Source organism: Podarcis gaigeae (genome assembly GCF_964106915.1).
Source record: "Podarcis gaigeae genome assembly, chromosome: 18".
NCBI classification, from domain to species: Eukaryota; Metazoa; Chordata; class Lepidosauria; order Squamata; family Lacertidae; genus Podarcis; species Podarcis gaigeae.
The window spans coordinates 5709727-5725592 of NC_139696.1; the positions used below are offsets into that span (position 1 = coordinate 5709727).

General features: G+C 48.6%; 1 protein-coding gene across 4 annotated transcripts in view; it reads left to right on the top strand.

Annotated features, from left to right (window-relative positions):
• The window catches only part of FBN3 (fibrillin 3), a 171759-nt gene that overhangs the window by 115310 nt on the left and 40583 nt on the right, over positions 1 to 15866 (top strand). For all 4 annotated transcript variants that reach the window (XM_083720127.1, XM_083720129.1, XM_083720130.1 and 1 more), the window contains 10 exons: positions 1053 to 1175; positions 1944 to 2105; positions 2739 to 2807; positions 3930 to 4055; positions 4605 to 4730; positions 6791 to 6940; positions 8316 to 8387; positions 10845 to 10970; positions 12516 to 12641; positions 15711 to 15836. In XM_083720127.1, coding sequence (XP_083576253.1) covers positions 1053 to 1175; positions 1944 to 2105; positions 2739 to 2807; positions 3930 to 4055; positions 4605 to 4730; positions 6791 to 6940; positions 8316 to 8387; positions 10845 to 10970; positions 12516 to 12641; positions 15711 to 15836 — 1206 coding nt within the window. The remainder of the gene's footprint in view (positions 1 to 1052; positions 1176 to 1943; positions 2106 to 2738; positions 2808 to 3929; positions 4056 to 4604; positions 4731 to 6790; positions 6941 to 8315; positions 8388 to 10844; positions 10971 to 12515; positions 12642 to 15710; positions 15837 to 15866) is intronic.

Sequence of the window (15866 nt, forward strand, 5' to 3'; positions counted from 1 at the left end):
GTCCTGTTATAAGCAAAAACTGCTCCCTTTCCCTTATGGGGTATTCTGGAGCCCTTATAGAGTCCTTGAGTGGGTTCCCCATCAGTAGGAGAAAACAGACGCCAACCAGAGAATATTGAGAAGCAAAGCAGCTAGGAAGCCTGATCTTTATTAAACTGTTGCAACAGGGTCTCCACTTACCACACGCAGGAGGGGGGAGGAACCCAGAACAATGGTGCTCAAGCCCCTATATAGACTTTTGAAATTGCCCACCCTGTAGCCCAAGACCAGCCCCCAAAACATCATACATACATACATCACAGAAGGAGGCGGTCTGCAGCAGAAATCCTGCCTGCCGGGATACCTGATAACGGTCACTGATTGCATTTCCTGGCCATTCTTTTTTTAGCTCCTGAGTCCAGGTCACAGGTTCACCGTATTCATACACAAATACGCCCTTAAGACATTATTTGTAAGTGGAAAAGACAATCGGAAGGCTTTCCCCATTTGCCTCCCTTACCCCAGAGGAATATTTAGTCAGAATGGCTACAGAATCGCTCTCCCATACTGTTTCAGACACATGGTTCATATATTTAGATATGTGCGCATTTATAATACAGTGGTACCTCGGGTTAAGTACTTAACTCGTTACGGAAGTCCGTTCTTAACCTGAAACTGTTCTTAACCTGAAGCACCACTTTAGCTAATGGGGCCTCCCACTGCCGCCGCACCGCCGGAGCACGATTTCTGTTCTCAACCTGAAGCAAAGTTCTTAACCTGAAGCACTATTTCTGGATTAGCGGAGTGTGTAACCTGAAGCGTATGTAACCTGAAGCGTATGTAACCCGAGGTACCACTGTAATAATAATATTTTTTTATTTATACCCCGCCCTTCCCGGTTCAAAAACCGGGCTCAGGGCGGCTAACAACAAATTTAAAGCACTTAATTATAAAAGCAGCATAAAATACAGTATAAAAACGTGAAGAACAATAAAAATCAATTTAGGGGAAATTTATGAATGTTGCTTCTATATTTGAGACCTTAAAATTCTTATAACGCTTTCACCTTTCAGACATCAACGAGTGCGCCGATCCGGTGAACTGCATCAACGGGCTTTGTGTCAACACACCTGGGAGCTACCTCTGCAACTGCCCCCAAGACTTTGAGCTCAATCCCACAGGAGTGGGCTGCGTGGGTAAGTCTGACCCCTGAGATTCGGAGCCTCTCCTCTTTCAGGTTTCGCCTGGCAACCAGATAGCGCCATTTCCGTTGGGGTTTGGGTCACTGTTGGCAAATAAGTCCGCTCAAGGGTATAATATTTTTTGTGTGTGAAATATTTTAATTTGTTTTCATTATTACAAATTTACATCCAAACAGCTTGCATAATCGTTTTGTGAGATTCTCCGAATCTCATGACTTCTCCCCATCCCCTTCATGGGTCCTTAAATCAGAATTTAAAGTTATGTATCAGTACATTCTCCACAATCTCCATTTTTCCAAATTATCCATAGTCTTTACAAGGGTTTCAAAACCTGCCAAGGAGTCCAGTTCGCTTTGTTGTGTCTTCAAATACTTTGTAAAGGGTTCCCATTCATCTTTAAAGTCACAGTTATCCTTGTCGCGTAGCTTGTATGTCAGTTTTGCCAGTTCTGCATAGTCCATCAATTTTTCTTGCCATGATTCTTTAGTTGGGGTTTCTTCAGTCTTCCATCCTTGTGCTATTAAAACTCTCGCGGCCGTTGCTGCATACATGAAGATGTTTTTCAGCTTTTTTGGCAGATCTTTCCCTACAATCCCTAATAAAAATGCTTCAGGTTTTTTAAGGAATGTTAAATGGAACATTTTCTTCAATTCGTTGTAAATCATTTCCCAATTTTTTAAAATTACCTTACAATCCCACCATCGATCCTTGACTTTTAAGGTATTCCCTTAATTAATTTCCTTTTCATCCTTCACGTCCTAGATACTCGTGTTGGGAACTGCTTCCTGGATACGCAGGATCGGGGCGATGGCGGGATCTCTTGCAGCGCTGAGATCGGCGTGGGCGTCACCAGGGCTTCGTGTTGCTGTTCCCTCGGCCGGGCCTGGGGGAATCCTTGCGAGCTCTGCCCGCCAGCCAATACAAGTGAGCAGAGTCCATCTATGTTGTATTGTTTTAATGAAATGGACGCAGGTGGCGCTGTGGGTTAAACCACAGAGCCTAGGGCTTGCTGATCAGAAGGTCGGCGGTTCGAATCCCCGCGACTGGGTGAGCTCCCATTGCTCGGTCCCTGCTCCTGCCCACCTAGCAGTTCGAAAGCACGTCAAAGTGCAAGTAGATAAATAGGTACCGCTCCGGCGGGAAGGTAAACGGCGTTTCCGTGCGCTGCTCTGTTTCGCCATAAGCAGCTTAGTCCTGCTGCCCACATGACCCGGAAGCTGTACGCCGGCTCCCTCAGCCAGTAATGCGAGATGAGCGCCACAACCCCAGAGTCGGGCACAACTGGACCTGATGGTCAGGGGTCCCTTTATCTTTACCTTTAAACCACTTTGAGGTTTTTCCCATTAAACTATAAAGTGGTATAGAGATAATCATAATCATAATCATAATCATAATCATAATCATCATAATAATCATATATGCCACTTGTGCAACTTGGGGGGAAAGTGGCATATAAATGTAATCAGTATGCAAGAAAGGGGAGCAGGGCGGACAAGGCCTGCTAGCCCTCTCTGCTTTCCAGAATCAAATCTCAGTAATGTGCATCTTCCTCTACAGCGGAATACAAGACTCTCTGTCCCGGCGGTGAAGGGTTCCGTCCAAACCCCATAACAGTCATTCTGGAAGGTAAGGACAGCCAAGCTCCTTGCTTGCGGCTGGGTTATTCTTCCGGGTTCAAATCCCCGTGACAGGGTGAGCTCCCGTTGCTCTGTCCCTGCTCCTGCCAACCTAGCAGTTCCAAAGAACATCAAAGTGCAAGTAGATAAATAGGTACCGCTCCGGCGGGAAGGTAAATGGTGTTTCTGTGCACTCTGGTTTCCGTCACAGTGTCCCGTTGCGCCAGAAGCGGTTTAGACCTGCTGCCCACATGACCCGGAAAACTGTCTGCGTACAAACACCAGCTCCCTCGGCCTGAAAGCGAGATGAGCGCAACAACCCCATAGTCACCTTTGACTGGACTGAACCATCCAGGGGTCCTTTACCTTTACCTTTTACCAGTGTACAGTGGTACCTCGGGTTAAGAACTTAATTCATTCTGGAGGTCCGTTTTTAACCTGAAACTGTTCTTAACAGTTCTTATTTTAAATTGTAAAACAGAAAATTTAGGGATGCGGGTGGCGCTGTGGGTTAAGCCACAGAGCCCTAGAACCTGCCGATCAGAAGGTCGGCGGTTCGATTCCCCACGACGGGGTGAGCTCCCGTTGCTCAGTCCCTTCTCCTGCCGACCTAGCAGTTCAAAAGCACGTCAAAAGTGCAAGTAGATAGATAGGTACCACTCCGGCAGGAAGGTAAATGGCATTTCTGTGCGCTGCTCTGGTTTCACCAGAAGCGGCTTAGTCATGCTGGCCACATGACCCGGGAAAACTGTCTGCGGAAGCGGACAAACGCCGGCTCCCTCGGCCTTTAAAGCGAGATGAGCGCTGCACCCCCAGAGTCAGTCACGACTGGACTTAAAAAGAAAGTAATAATGGGCATGGCTGACTTGGGTCCATTCACTTCAATGGGCCTACTCTTCCTCAGTTTTGGCAATGCCCCTGGTTTCTACCCCACCAGTCGCAACAGGCACTAGCCACCACCGGTCAGATGGGTAGCTTAGGGGGCAAAAGATAAGCCACACCTCCGGCACCCTTGCCAGCACTCCCCGCCCTCCGGTTTTGACCACCAGAGGCAGCTGCCCCACTCTGCCAAACGACAGGGCCGGCCGTAACCATCGACACCCCTTTTCTGTTCCTATTCTCTCCCGCACAGATATCGATGAATGTCAGGAGCTGCCGGGCCTCTGCCAAGGCGGAAACTGTGTCAACACCTTCGGGAGCTTCCAGTGCGAATGCCCCTTGGGCTACTACCTGAATGAGGACACCCGCATTTGTGAAGGTACATCCACAGAGCAAAGGGTGCTGAAGGAGAGACTGGCGTGGCTGGGCTTGTGGAGAAAACAAATACCGTATTTCTCGCTCTGTAAGACGCACCAGACCACAAGACGCACCTAGTTTTTGAAGGAGGAAAACAAGAAAAAAAATATTCTGAATCTCAGAAGCCAGAACAGCAAGAGGGATCCCTGCGCAGTGAAAGCAGCAATCCCTCTTGCTGTTCTGGCTTCTGGGATAGCTGTGCAGCCTGCATTCGCTCCATAAGACGCACACACATTCCCCCTTACTTTTTAGGAGGGAAAAAGTGAGTCTTATAGAGCAAAAAATACGATAATAATTCCCTTGTTAAAATGGGAAGCTGAGGTGCTCCCCCCGCGCTCCGGAGGCTTCGCGTTGCTTTTGCTGAAGCCTGGAGAGCGAGAGGGTGCATCCTATGGTCTGGTGCGTCCTATAGAGTGAAAAATACTGTATTTAAACATTGGGACCCTCCCATTGACTTTCCCCCTCTCACCTCTCTCTCTTTCTCTCTCTCTCTCTATCTCTCTCTCTCCAGACATTGATGAATGCTCGGCTCACATTGGAATCTGCGGTCCGGGGACCTGCTACAATACCCTGGGGAATTATACCTGTGTTTGTCCACCAGAGTACATGCAAGTCAATGGAGGCAACAACTGCATGGGTACGAAGGAAGGGATTGCCTACCACAGAGGGGAAGGGAGGCGGGTGGCGCTGCAGTCTAAACCCCTGAGCCTCTTGGGCTTGCCGATCGGAAGGTCGGTGGTTCGAATCCCTGTGACGGGGTGCGCTCCCGTTGCTCGGTCCCTGCTCCTGCCAACCTAGCAGTTCGAAAGCACGTCAAAGTGCAAGTAGATAAATAGGTACCGCTCCGGCGGGAAGGTAAACGGCGTTCCCATGCGCTCTGGGGATGCAGGGAAAAGGCAGCTCAGAGCTAGGGTAATGGGACGCAGCGCTTAAAAGAATTGAGGACTCGGTCTCAAGGACGTCCAGAGACCCTATCGGGCTAAGGGGCATTCACCGTTGGGTTTATAAATCATTTAATGTGTCAAGAGGAATGGATGTCATTGATATTGCAGTTACAGTGGCACCTCGGGTTAAGAACTTAATTCGTTCCGGAGGTCTGTTCTTAACCTGAAACTGTTCTTAACCTGAAGCACCACATTAGCTAATGGGGCCTCCTGCTGCCGCCACACCACCAGAGCACGATTTCTGTTCTCATCCTGAAGCAAAGTTCTTAACCCGAGGTACTATTTCTGGGTTAGTGGAGTCTGTAACCTGAAGCGTCTGTAACCCGAGGTACCACTGTATTGTGTAAGGGATTGTTATTTTGACTGGAATGTAACTGAGATGAATTGAGATTTTGGAAACGAAGTAAATCGTCAAACCATCAATTCTAGCGTGGCGAAGGGTCACCTGAATTATATAATTTGGCACCTGAATGATTGGGATTAGTAATTGTGGAAGTGATGAAATTCCAGACAGGAGTCCCTAGCGTGCTCTGGTCCATGGGGTCACGAAGAGTCGGACACGACTAATCAACAACAGTTATATTCTAATTTGGCATTGTTATAATGAGGCTACCATTGGATTGTTGTAATTGAAAAAATTATTGTCAGGGGGGGGGCATTCATTTAGTCCAGCATCCCAGTGAAAATCAGTTGGATTTAGGGAAGCAAGGGGATTGTTGCAGAGCTTGTGGGAGGGTGTTCCGCAGGTCAACTAGGCGCAGGAGCCAACTTCAGGGGGCTGTGGTTGCTTTGTTGGTGTTTAGTCATTTAGTCGTGTCCGCCTCTTCGTGACCCCCTGGACCAGAGCACGCCAGGCACTCCTGTCTTCCACTGCGCCCCTCAGTTTGGTCAAACTCATGTTCATAGCTTTGAGAACACTGTCCCACCATCTCGTCCTCTGTCGTCCCCTTCTCCTTGTGCCCTCCATCTTTCCATCAGGGTCTTTTCCAGGGAGTCTTCTCTTCTCTTATGAGGTGGCCAAAGTCTTGGAGCCTCAGCTTCAGGATCTGTCCTTCCAGTGAGCACTCGGGGCTGATTTCCTTCAGAATGGAGAGGTTTGATCTTCTTGCAGTCCATGGGACTCTCAAGAGTCTCCTCCAGCACCAGAATTCAAAAGCATCCATTCTTCGGCAATCAGCCTTCTTGATGGTCCAGCTCTCACTTCCATACATCACATTGTGGTTGCTTGGGCACCCACAATGATGTGATTGCGGGGGCCAAGCACCCACAAAGTCAATAAGGGACAGGCAGCCTCTGCAGTGCTGCCTCAGAGAGGAAAGTGGTTCAACTCTGCAACCAGACAGTGAGGAATCCTTTTTCAGAGGGGGGGGGGCGGTTCGGATGCTGAGGCGAGAGTCTCCCAGCTTCCGAGTCTGAGATCATACCTATGGAAAAGGGTGCCTTGCTGGCTGTGGAGAGATGGAGGGAAAGAAGCTGCTGCCACAATGCAGACTTGTGGTGTAGTGGTTAAGAGCGGTGGACTTGTAATCTGGTGAACCGGGTTCGCTTCCCCGCTCCTCCACCTGCAGCTGCTGGGTGACCTTGGGCCAGTCACACTCTTCTGAAGTCTCTCAGCCCCACTCACCTCACAGAGTGTTTGTTGTGGGGGAGGAAGGGAAAGGAGAATGTTGGCCGCTTTAAGACTCTTTAAAGAGAGTGAAAGGTGGGATATCAAATCCAAACTCTTCTTCTTCTTCTTCTTCCGCCTCTCCAGATATGAGGAAAAGCCTCTGCTACCGGAACTACAACGACACCTGCGAGAACGAGCTGTCTTTCAACATGACCAAGAAGATGTGCTGCTGCTCGTACAACATTGGGAAGGCCTGGAACAAGCCCTGCGAGCCCTGCCCCACCCCGGCCAGCTGTAAGCCAGCAGCCCCGCACGACATGCTCTCGAAAACCACGCACTGAGTTTTCCGTGGCTTCCCCAAAATCTCCCGTAACTTGTTGCTTAGAGTTACCAGTCATCTCTCACACCTAGCACTGCAAGAAGTAACTTTGTCCTTTCAGCTAGTCATAGTGGGGAGACATGGATAATCCATTGGGGGACAGGGGGCGGGTGGGTGTGGAGGACTCCCTGCTCCTGAATGGGGTAACTGTGCCCCTGAAGGACCAGATGTGCAGCCTGGGAGTCATTCTGGACTCACAGCTGTCCATGGAGGAGAAGGTCAGTTCTGCGTCCAGGGCGGCTGTCTACCAGCTCCACCTGGTATGCAGGCTGAGACCCTATCTGCCTGCAGACTGTCTTGCCAGGGCAGGTGCCACCACTGACAAGGCCCTCTGCCTGGTTCCCTGTAACTTGGCTTCTCACAGTGAGAGAACCGCCAGAAGGCCCTTGGTGCTGGACCTCAGTGTCTGGGCAAAACAATGGGGGTGGAGACGCTCCTTCAGGTATACTGGGCCGAGGCCATTTAGGGCTTTAAAGGTCATCACCAACACTTTGAATTGTGCTCGGAAATATACTGGGAGCCAGTGTAGGTCTTTCAAGACTGGTGTTATATGGTCTCGGTGGCCGCCCCCAGTCCCCAGTCTAGCTGCCGCGTTCTGGATTAGTTGTAGTTTCCAGGTCACCTTCAAAGGTAGCCCCACGTAGAGCGCATTGCAGTAGTCCAAGCGGGAGATAACTAGAGCATGTGCCACTCTGGCGAGACAGTCTGTGAGCAGGGAGGGTCTCAGCCTGCGTATCAGATGGAGCTGGTAAACAGCTGCCCTGGACACAGAACTGACCTGCACCTCCATGGACAGCTGTGAGTCCAAAATGACGCCCAGGCTGCGCACCAGGGGCACAGTTATCCCATTCAGGATCAGGGAATCCTCCACACCTGCCCGCCTCCTGTCCCCCAAAAACAGTACTTCTGTCTTGTCAGGATTCAACCTCAATCTGTTAGCCACCATCCATCCTCCAGCCACCTCCAGACACTCACACAGGACCTTCACCGCCTTCACTGGTTCTGATTTGAAAGAGAGGTAGAGCTGGGTATCATCCGCATACTGATGGATACCCAGCCTAAACCCCCTGATATCTCTCCCAGCGGCTGCATGTAGATGTTAAAAAGCATGGGGGAAAGGACAGAACCCGGAGGCACCCCACAAGTGAGAGCCCAGGGGTCTGAACACTCATCCCCCCCCCACCACTTTCTGAACATGGCCCAGGAGGAAGGAGCGGAACCACTGTATGACAGTGGTTGTAATGTAATGAGGTATATGAGCAAATCTTTCTTTACTGCTTCCTCTTGCAGCTGAATACCAGATCCTATGTGGCAATCAGGCCCCTGGATTCATCATTGATATTCACACTGGGAAACCGATTGGTAAGTCAACCCCAAACCCCAGTCTCCTCTGTTCATATCTTCTGCAGATAACATTCCCCTTTGGGCTTTTCAAGGTGTGACTCTTGTCTCTTTGCCAAAACTGAGCTAGCAGGAAAAGGAGATCTTGCGTCAACAACTCTCGAAAAGTGTTCTTCTGCAGTAGAAAAAATCAAGGCAATATCTTTCCCCTCAAAAAAATAATATTTATTATTTTCAGTAAATAAGCATAATACAAAAGAATTAACAGTACCAAAAACAAACAAAAGATAAAACAGAAAAAAGATAGGAAAAAGGAAAAAAATAAAAACATACAATACAGCATAATGCCACTTAATTACCGTATTTTTTGCTCTATAAGACGCACCAGACCACAAGATGCACCTAGTTTTTGGAGTAGGAAAACAAGGGAAAAAATATTCGGAATCTCAGAAGCCAGAACAGCAAGAGGGATCGCTGCGCAGTGAAAGCAGCAATCCCTCTTGCTGTTCTGGCTTCTGGGATAGCTGCGCAGCCTGCATTCGCTCCATAAGACGCACACACATTTCCCCTTACTTTTTAGGAGGGAAAAATCGAGTCTTATAGAGCAAAAAATATGGTAATTACAATTAAGTACCGTCCATCTTCATAAACATAGCATTTGACTTCCTCTTCCATCTGAATTTCTTAGTAATTATCTGTAGCAGTTTCCAATATCAATATTTCAGAAAACCAAATCATATTACATCACTTTCCTTACCTTGCATTTTCTTATTTATAAATTTAATCCCAATTTAATCCTAGGCCTAATTGATTCTTTCAAGTGGTTACATATCATCAATATTACAATATTTATTCAAATAGTCTTTAAATTTCTTCCAATCTTCTTGATAAGTCAAAGGCAATATCAGGAATTAAATTCTCAATGAAACGTTCCAGGGTATTTGCTCCTGATTCTGAAGAAACCCAGTTTTCCGATTCTCTTTTCCAATTGACGCATAATATTTCATGGCTGCTGAGTAAACTCTATCCTTATTGGGCTGCCAGTACAACGGCAGACTGGGAAGCTTAAAGCCTGCTACACAGGAGACGGACTGAAGAAAAGGAAATACAGTGGTACCTTGGTTCTCAAACTTAATCCGTTCCAGAAATCTGTTCCAAAACCAAAGCGTTCCAAAACCAAGGCGTGCTTTCCCATAGAAAGCAATGCAAAATGGATTAATCCGTTCCAGACTTTTAAAAACAACCCCTAAAACAGCAATTTAACATGAATTTTGCTATCTAACGAGACCATTGATCCATAAAATGAAAGCAACAATCAATGTACTGTACTACGAAGTAAATGAGACAGTATTGTAGATGGTGAAATTTTTTTTTTCCCCTTACCAGTGTTGATGATAGTCATTGTTTGGATTTCATCCATTTTATCCAATTCCACTGTCACACAATCAATCAATCAATCAGTAGCTGAACTGGGTTCCACACAGTCACAAAAACAAATTATCCCAAAATGCCACAAAAACGTACAATAAATAGCAAAAACAAAAGTGCCAAACTTAATCTGTTCTGGAGGTCCATTTGACTTCCGAAATGTTCGAAAACCAAGGCGCAGCTTCTGATTGGCGCAGGCGCCCCGGAAATTATAGCCGACAGCCGCATCGGACCTTCAGCTTCTGAAAAACGTTTGAAAACCAGAACACTTACTTCCGGGTTTTTGGCGTTTGGGTACCAAGGTGTTTGAGAACCAAGGTACCACTGTATGAATTTTCTCTGTCCTGTAGCCTGACCAGTTGTGACTAGTTGGAGTCAAAGATCTATTAAAAAAAGGTGTAGGTTCGCACCCGCTGACCAGCTTCTGTCATCATCAATCTTTATTACGGTCCAGAGACCCAACAAATCATTACAAAGCCATGCACAATTCAGACAGCCTACCTCCAGGTTAAACAAGCATTTTGTTCAGAATATAGGGATCATTGGTTCTTGCAACCACCGATAAAAACTTCGCCACTGCTAATGTTCTAGCGTTGGTCCGGTCTTCCAATAGGAACCTGACATAGCGAGCCTCTGATTTTCCCGGGAAAGGTACCAGCAAGGGCAATATCGGTTCAGCCCTGGTTTGCTCATATTTTGCACAATACAGTGAAATATGTTTTATGGAATCGATGTCTTGAGCACATGAGCAAAGTCTGTCCTGGCAGGGAACTCCTCTCAACCTGCCAGCCAGCACTGCAGAAGGAAAGACGTTGAGTCTGGCTTTGGTGAAAAGCCTTCGATAGTTTGGTACTGTCGGGTTTTTAACGTAAGAGACCAGCTTCTGTTTTGATTTGAAATGTTTGTTTTGGGCTTCTCAGAAGTACGTAAAGGCAAGAAATGGCAGGAGGGGGTGAGCGCTGGACCGTAATGGCGCCTGCCTGAGAGGGGCCATAACTGCGGTCCGGCACGCTCCGACTGGGGGAAAAAACACTGTCTTATTTCTTGCAGATATTGATGAATGCAGCGAGATCCCCGCCATCTGCACCAATGGAGTCTGCATCAACCAGATTGGCAGTTTCCGTTGCGAGTGCCCCATCGGTTTTAGCTACAACAACATCCTGCTCATCTGTGAAGGTAGGGGCTGTGATTTGTGAGGAGCGGGACCTCAGGCGCTGGGTAGATAGATAATTTATTATGGTCGGAGACCAGCTTATAAAACACACTTGAAGGTACAGTTCCAGAAGGAAAACAGACAATTAAAACAACGTACAACTGTAAATTTGAAATTTATAAATGTGATGAGCGTATAGACACTTAAAACTTTGAGATAAACTACGGCAGAGAGCTGAACCAGAGTCACCCCTGGAACCAGGTTTGGGGGTTTTCTTAACATGTTAGAGTTTTTTCGGTCTGGTGGCAGACAACAGAACCACGACACCACGAGACGCGAGTAAAACACTCAAACAAAGGCTTTATTAAAGGTTCAAAGGACCCCTAACCATTAGGTCCAGTCGTGACCGACTCTGGGGTTGCGGCGCTCATCTCGCTTTATTGGCCGAGGGAGCCGGCGTACAGCTTCCAGGTCATGTGGCCAGCAGGACTAAGCCGCTTCTGGCGAACCAGAGCAGCGCACGGAAATGCCGTTTACCTTCCTGCCGGAGTGGTACCTATTTATCTACTTGCACATGACGTGCTTTCGAACTGCTAGGTAGGCAGGAGCAGGGACCGAGCAATGGGAGCTCACCCCATCATTGCGGGGATTCAAACCGCCGACCTTCTGATTGGCAAGTCCTAGGCTCTGTGGTTTAACCCAGTGTTTCCCAACCTTGGGACTCCAGCTGTTTTTGGACTACAACTCCCATCATCCCTAGCTAGCAAGACCAGTGGTCAGGGATGATGGGAATTGTAGTTCAAAAACAGCTGGAGGCCCAAGGTTGGGAAACACTGGTTTAACCCACAGTGCCACCCGCGTCCCTAAGGTTTTATTACAGCTATACAAAAACAACAAACACAAAGCCTATGGCTGTTCTCTCTCTGCAGGCAAATTCAAACTGCAACTTCTCCTTTTGTAGTCATCGCCAGCCTAGAAAACCACTCCCAGAACTCGCAGAAACAGTTCTTAAAGTTACAATCGTATTTTCTGTTTCTTTGCAGAATGACTCCTAACACCCCGAGCCATCGGGGGAAGTCAGGGAGCTGCGCCGCTTTGCTGGCAGCCTTTCCCCCTTCTTTTTGACAGCTCAGGGGAGGCTTGGGAGTTGCGGGGGGGGGCAGCACGCTGTTGCCCCCTGCACTCCCGTGCTGCTGGAGGAGGGCAGGACACGGCTTTCTTTGACGGGGGGAGGGCGGAAGAGGGGAGAAGGCAAGATCTTCATCGGATAGCTGCCTGCGCAGCTTTCTTTGATGTGGGGTGGAGGGAGGGAAGGGGAATTTCAATGTGGGAGGGGTTGACAAAAATTATTTCCACGCCGGGTGCCACCTAACCTTGCTACACCACTGTGTATGTGATTGGCGGGGTGCTGGCTCCCCAGTTTGGGGGGTGGGGGACAGAGGTGGCAGAAAGGGCTGCTTGGAGTATGAAGGCACTGTCACTGTGGATGTGCTGGTGAGCGCATTGGCTGGAAGAGGCCATGCCCCAACAAATGGGATGAATCATGTGTTGTTTCCGATCCCCTGCAGACATCGACGAGTGCAGCAGCGGCGAGAACCTCTGCCAGAGAAACGCCGATTGCCTCAACAGCCCGGGAAGTTACCGGTGCGAGTGCTCTTCTGGATACAAGCTGTCGCCCAGCGGAGCCTGTGTGGGTAAGTCGGGAGGCGCTCCTTTGCACCCTGGACCCGGGGGTGGGGGGCTTCATTTGCAGTCGTCAAACAGCCACCTTCCCTTTAATTCCAGGCCTGTGAGATCTCCCTGGAACGAAAGAAAAGGAGGCAGAGGGAAGCCTGCCAGGGGCTGGACTGAGGAGGAATCCTCCTGTACTCGCCAGAGAAGAGGGAGACAGTATAGATTTAGAACAGTGGTTTGCAGAAGGGCACGGTTCAGAGGCTGCAGAGGGGAGAAGCTGGGAAATATTGGGAGAGCAGCAGGAAGAAGAAGATGCACCAGGGGGAGAGACAGTTAACAGATTCAGTGTCTCTTGGAAGCATTCCTGATCCCTGCCACCCTCTCCCAGGACCCAGCATGCCTTGAGAGTAGGAGAACAGAAAGCTCAGAGGCAAAAAGCACAGATCAGCCGACACAGGAATGATGTAGAATAGGAGGGATGGAGGGGGTGGGACGTTACTCATAGCAACGCCATTGTCTAAGAGAGACTGCATTCCTTCGTCTCTCTCTGTGACTATTGAATAACCTACATGGTAAGAACTCTTCTTGCTTATCTGCTTCTTGGCATCCCACAATGAGAGGGATAGGATTCCCTGAAGCCTTGACACAACCTCTTGATCCCCTTACGCTCAATGCACTTGAGGCAACTGTTAACGCCCGCAGTCTGCCGGCTGTTGGTTTGGCACACAGAATATCATGCCCTCCAAACATTTATCTGATGAAAATAGGGACATATAATAATAATAACAATAACCAGAAGAAGAAGAAGAAGAAGAAGACAACAACTAATACTACTACAATAGTCGTCGTCTTCTTCTTCTTTGTTGATCACTCGTAGCCGAGTAAGATTGTCTTCCATTAACGCAGTCTTAACAGTGAGTCCATGACTGTGGAGGCCAGTTCTGGATCCACATGTCCTTCCACAGTGGGGACATAGGTTTCCGGGCAGGAGCTGATCACGGTGTGGATTTGCCAAGCGTGCCTTCCTCTTAGCGCGTTCCTCCCATTTGTCCTGAGTTTGAGTGTCTTCAAAGCCCATGACACCTTTGGTCAAGGCTGTTCTCCAACTGGAGCGCTCGCAGGCCACTGTTTTCCAATTGTTGGTGTTTATACTACATTTTTAAAGATTTGCCTTGAAGAGGGTCTTTAAACCTCTTTTGTTGACCGCCAACATTACGCTTTCCATTTTTTAAAGTTCGGAATAGATGCATGTGCTGTACATAGCGGTTTGCCTCCGGCGCCGCTCAAGCGCCGTATGGACAGCGGTGGGATCCTTCCAGCACCGCTACATGTAGAGGATCCTCCGTTCGTGGCTGCACCGTCTGTATGGCGCTGGAGCGGCGCCACCGGCAAACCGCTATGTGCAGCACATGTGCGGTGTCGCTACGTACAGCGCATGTGTCGTACATAGTGATGCCACACATGCACCCTACATAGTGGCACCTCACCCCGGGTGTCAAAACACCTTCATTCGCCCCTGCCTGAAGGCAGACATATTTACAGATATATATATACACACACATATACGCACACACGCACGCACACACACACACACACAGATGTGGATCTACCCCATATGGGTTAATCCCAGTGACTGCAGACTGGAACTCACTGCGGCTCACACGATGAAAGGAAGATGGAAGGAGGGCTACGTGTCTTGTGCTTTCATTACCTGCACAGGTAAGGTCACGCCCACCTCTAGTCACATGCAAAAGAAAGTAAGTCCCAGCCAGGAGGAAACAGGAAGTTTTCGACTGGATGGTCCAAACATCCCCTTGCATGTCCGCTCTAGGAAAACAAGGAATGTTGTACTTGACCGCTACTTCGGTATCACACACACACACACACACACTGCATGGCCTTCCTCTCCGAAAGAGGAGGCTGCTCGGTGACTTTGCTTGAAGGCACAGGTGTTAGAATTCTAGCTTCGTGTTTGCAGTCATGAGATTGTTGTATGTTTCCATTCCACAGTGTGGGAAGTGACGGAGACAGGATGTTTTGGTATTGCTGTGTTCCGCGAAGAAGGACTCTTGTCCTTTATCCTTTGTCTTTTTGCTGTCTGATGAGAAAGAGGAAGGAGCTAAGGCAAAATTCTCCGAGTGTATTATATGTAAATAAACGTAGATTAGCCAAAATGCTGTGCTACTGAGTTCTGTTACGCAGACTGTGAATAGTCTGTGGATCCCTAAGTGTGCTGTTGCTTCTTGGTATCAGTCGCTGCGATGTTCGGGCTGAAGAAAGCTTTTGAAGCTACTGAACGACAGGCCAGGAGTGCTCGCACGTTGAAGAGCCTCTGTCACTCTAGCATTAGCCATCATGTGTCTTTAAAGCAGGCTGAGTCTGTTTACAAGCAGCTGGTACACTGCTTGTGGCTTTTGCATTCTCCTGCCGCAGCCGATCAGTTCAAAGTCCACCCTTATTGCCAATTAATTAGGGACTGGCAGGCTTCCCAGGGCAATGAGCACATACCTCTGATCAATCTTCTTGACACGCAGAGACAATAAGCTGCATTCCATTCTTCTGGGCCCATAACCAAAAATGTCAGACTTGCGTTCGACCAAGTGACTCCTTCGGTCAAGTCCTCCGACGTGATTAACGACCTGAGCCTTTGATGAGGCTCCAAGCATGTTCCCTCATTACGCAGAGTATCCAGTACACACGGAAGGAGCCGAGATAGTATAGCTACATTGCAAAGAGAGTTTTATTTCTAACTACGCAGACAGAAAAGAAATGTACATGCTGTCTCTGTGAAAGCAGAGAGCAACTGAACCACAAAGGAACAGGAAACCATTAAACATCACATCCGTCTCCCGTGAGCCTTCCAACGGCCTGGAATCTCTAGAATTCAAATCAGTGTCTTATGACTCCAGGCACTGCACAGTGGCACAAACAGAAACCAACAGGACATGTGTCTCTGCCGGGGTCCTACACGAGAGTAGGACGATCCTAACAGCAGGTTGCCCTCTGCTTTCCAGAGAGGTCGTACCTGAGATGCTGGCTTCTCTCAGTCACTCACCTGGGCTGTCTGTTTCCTGCCCTTGTTTCCCCAGGTCGCAACGAGTGCCAGGAGATCCCCAACGTCTGTAGCCACGGCGACTGCGTGGACACGGAAGGGAGCTACCTCTGCATCTGTTTCAACGGGTTCAAGGCCACTGGGGATCTGACCATGTGCATGGGTGAGTAGGGATCTTTGGGCAGAAGGAATC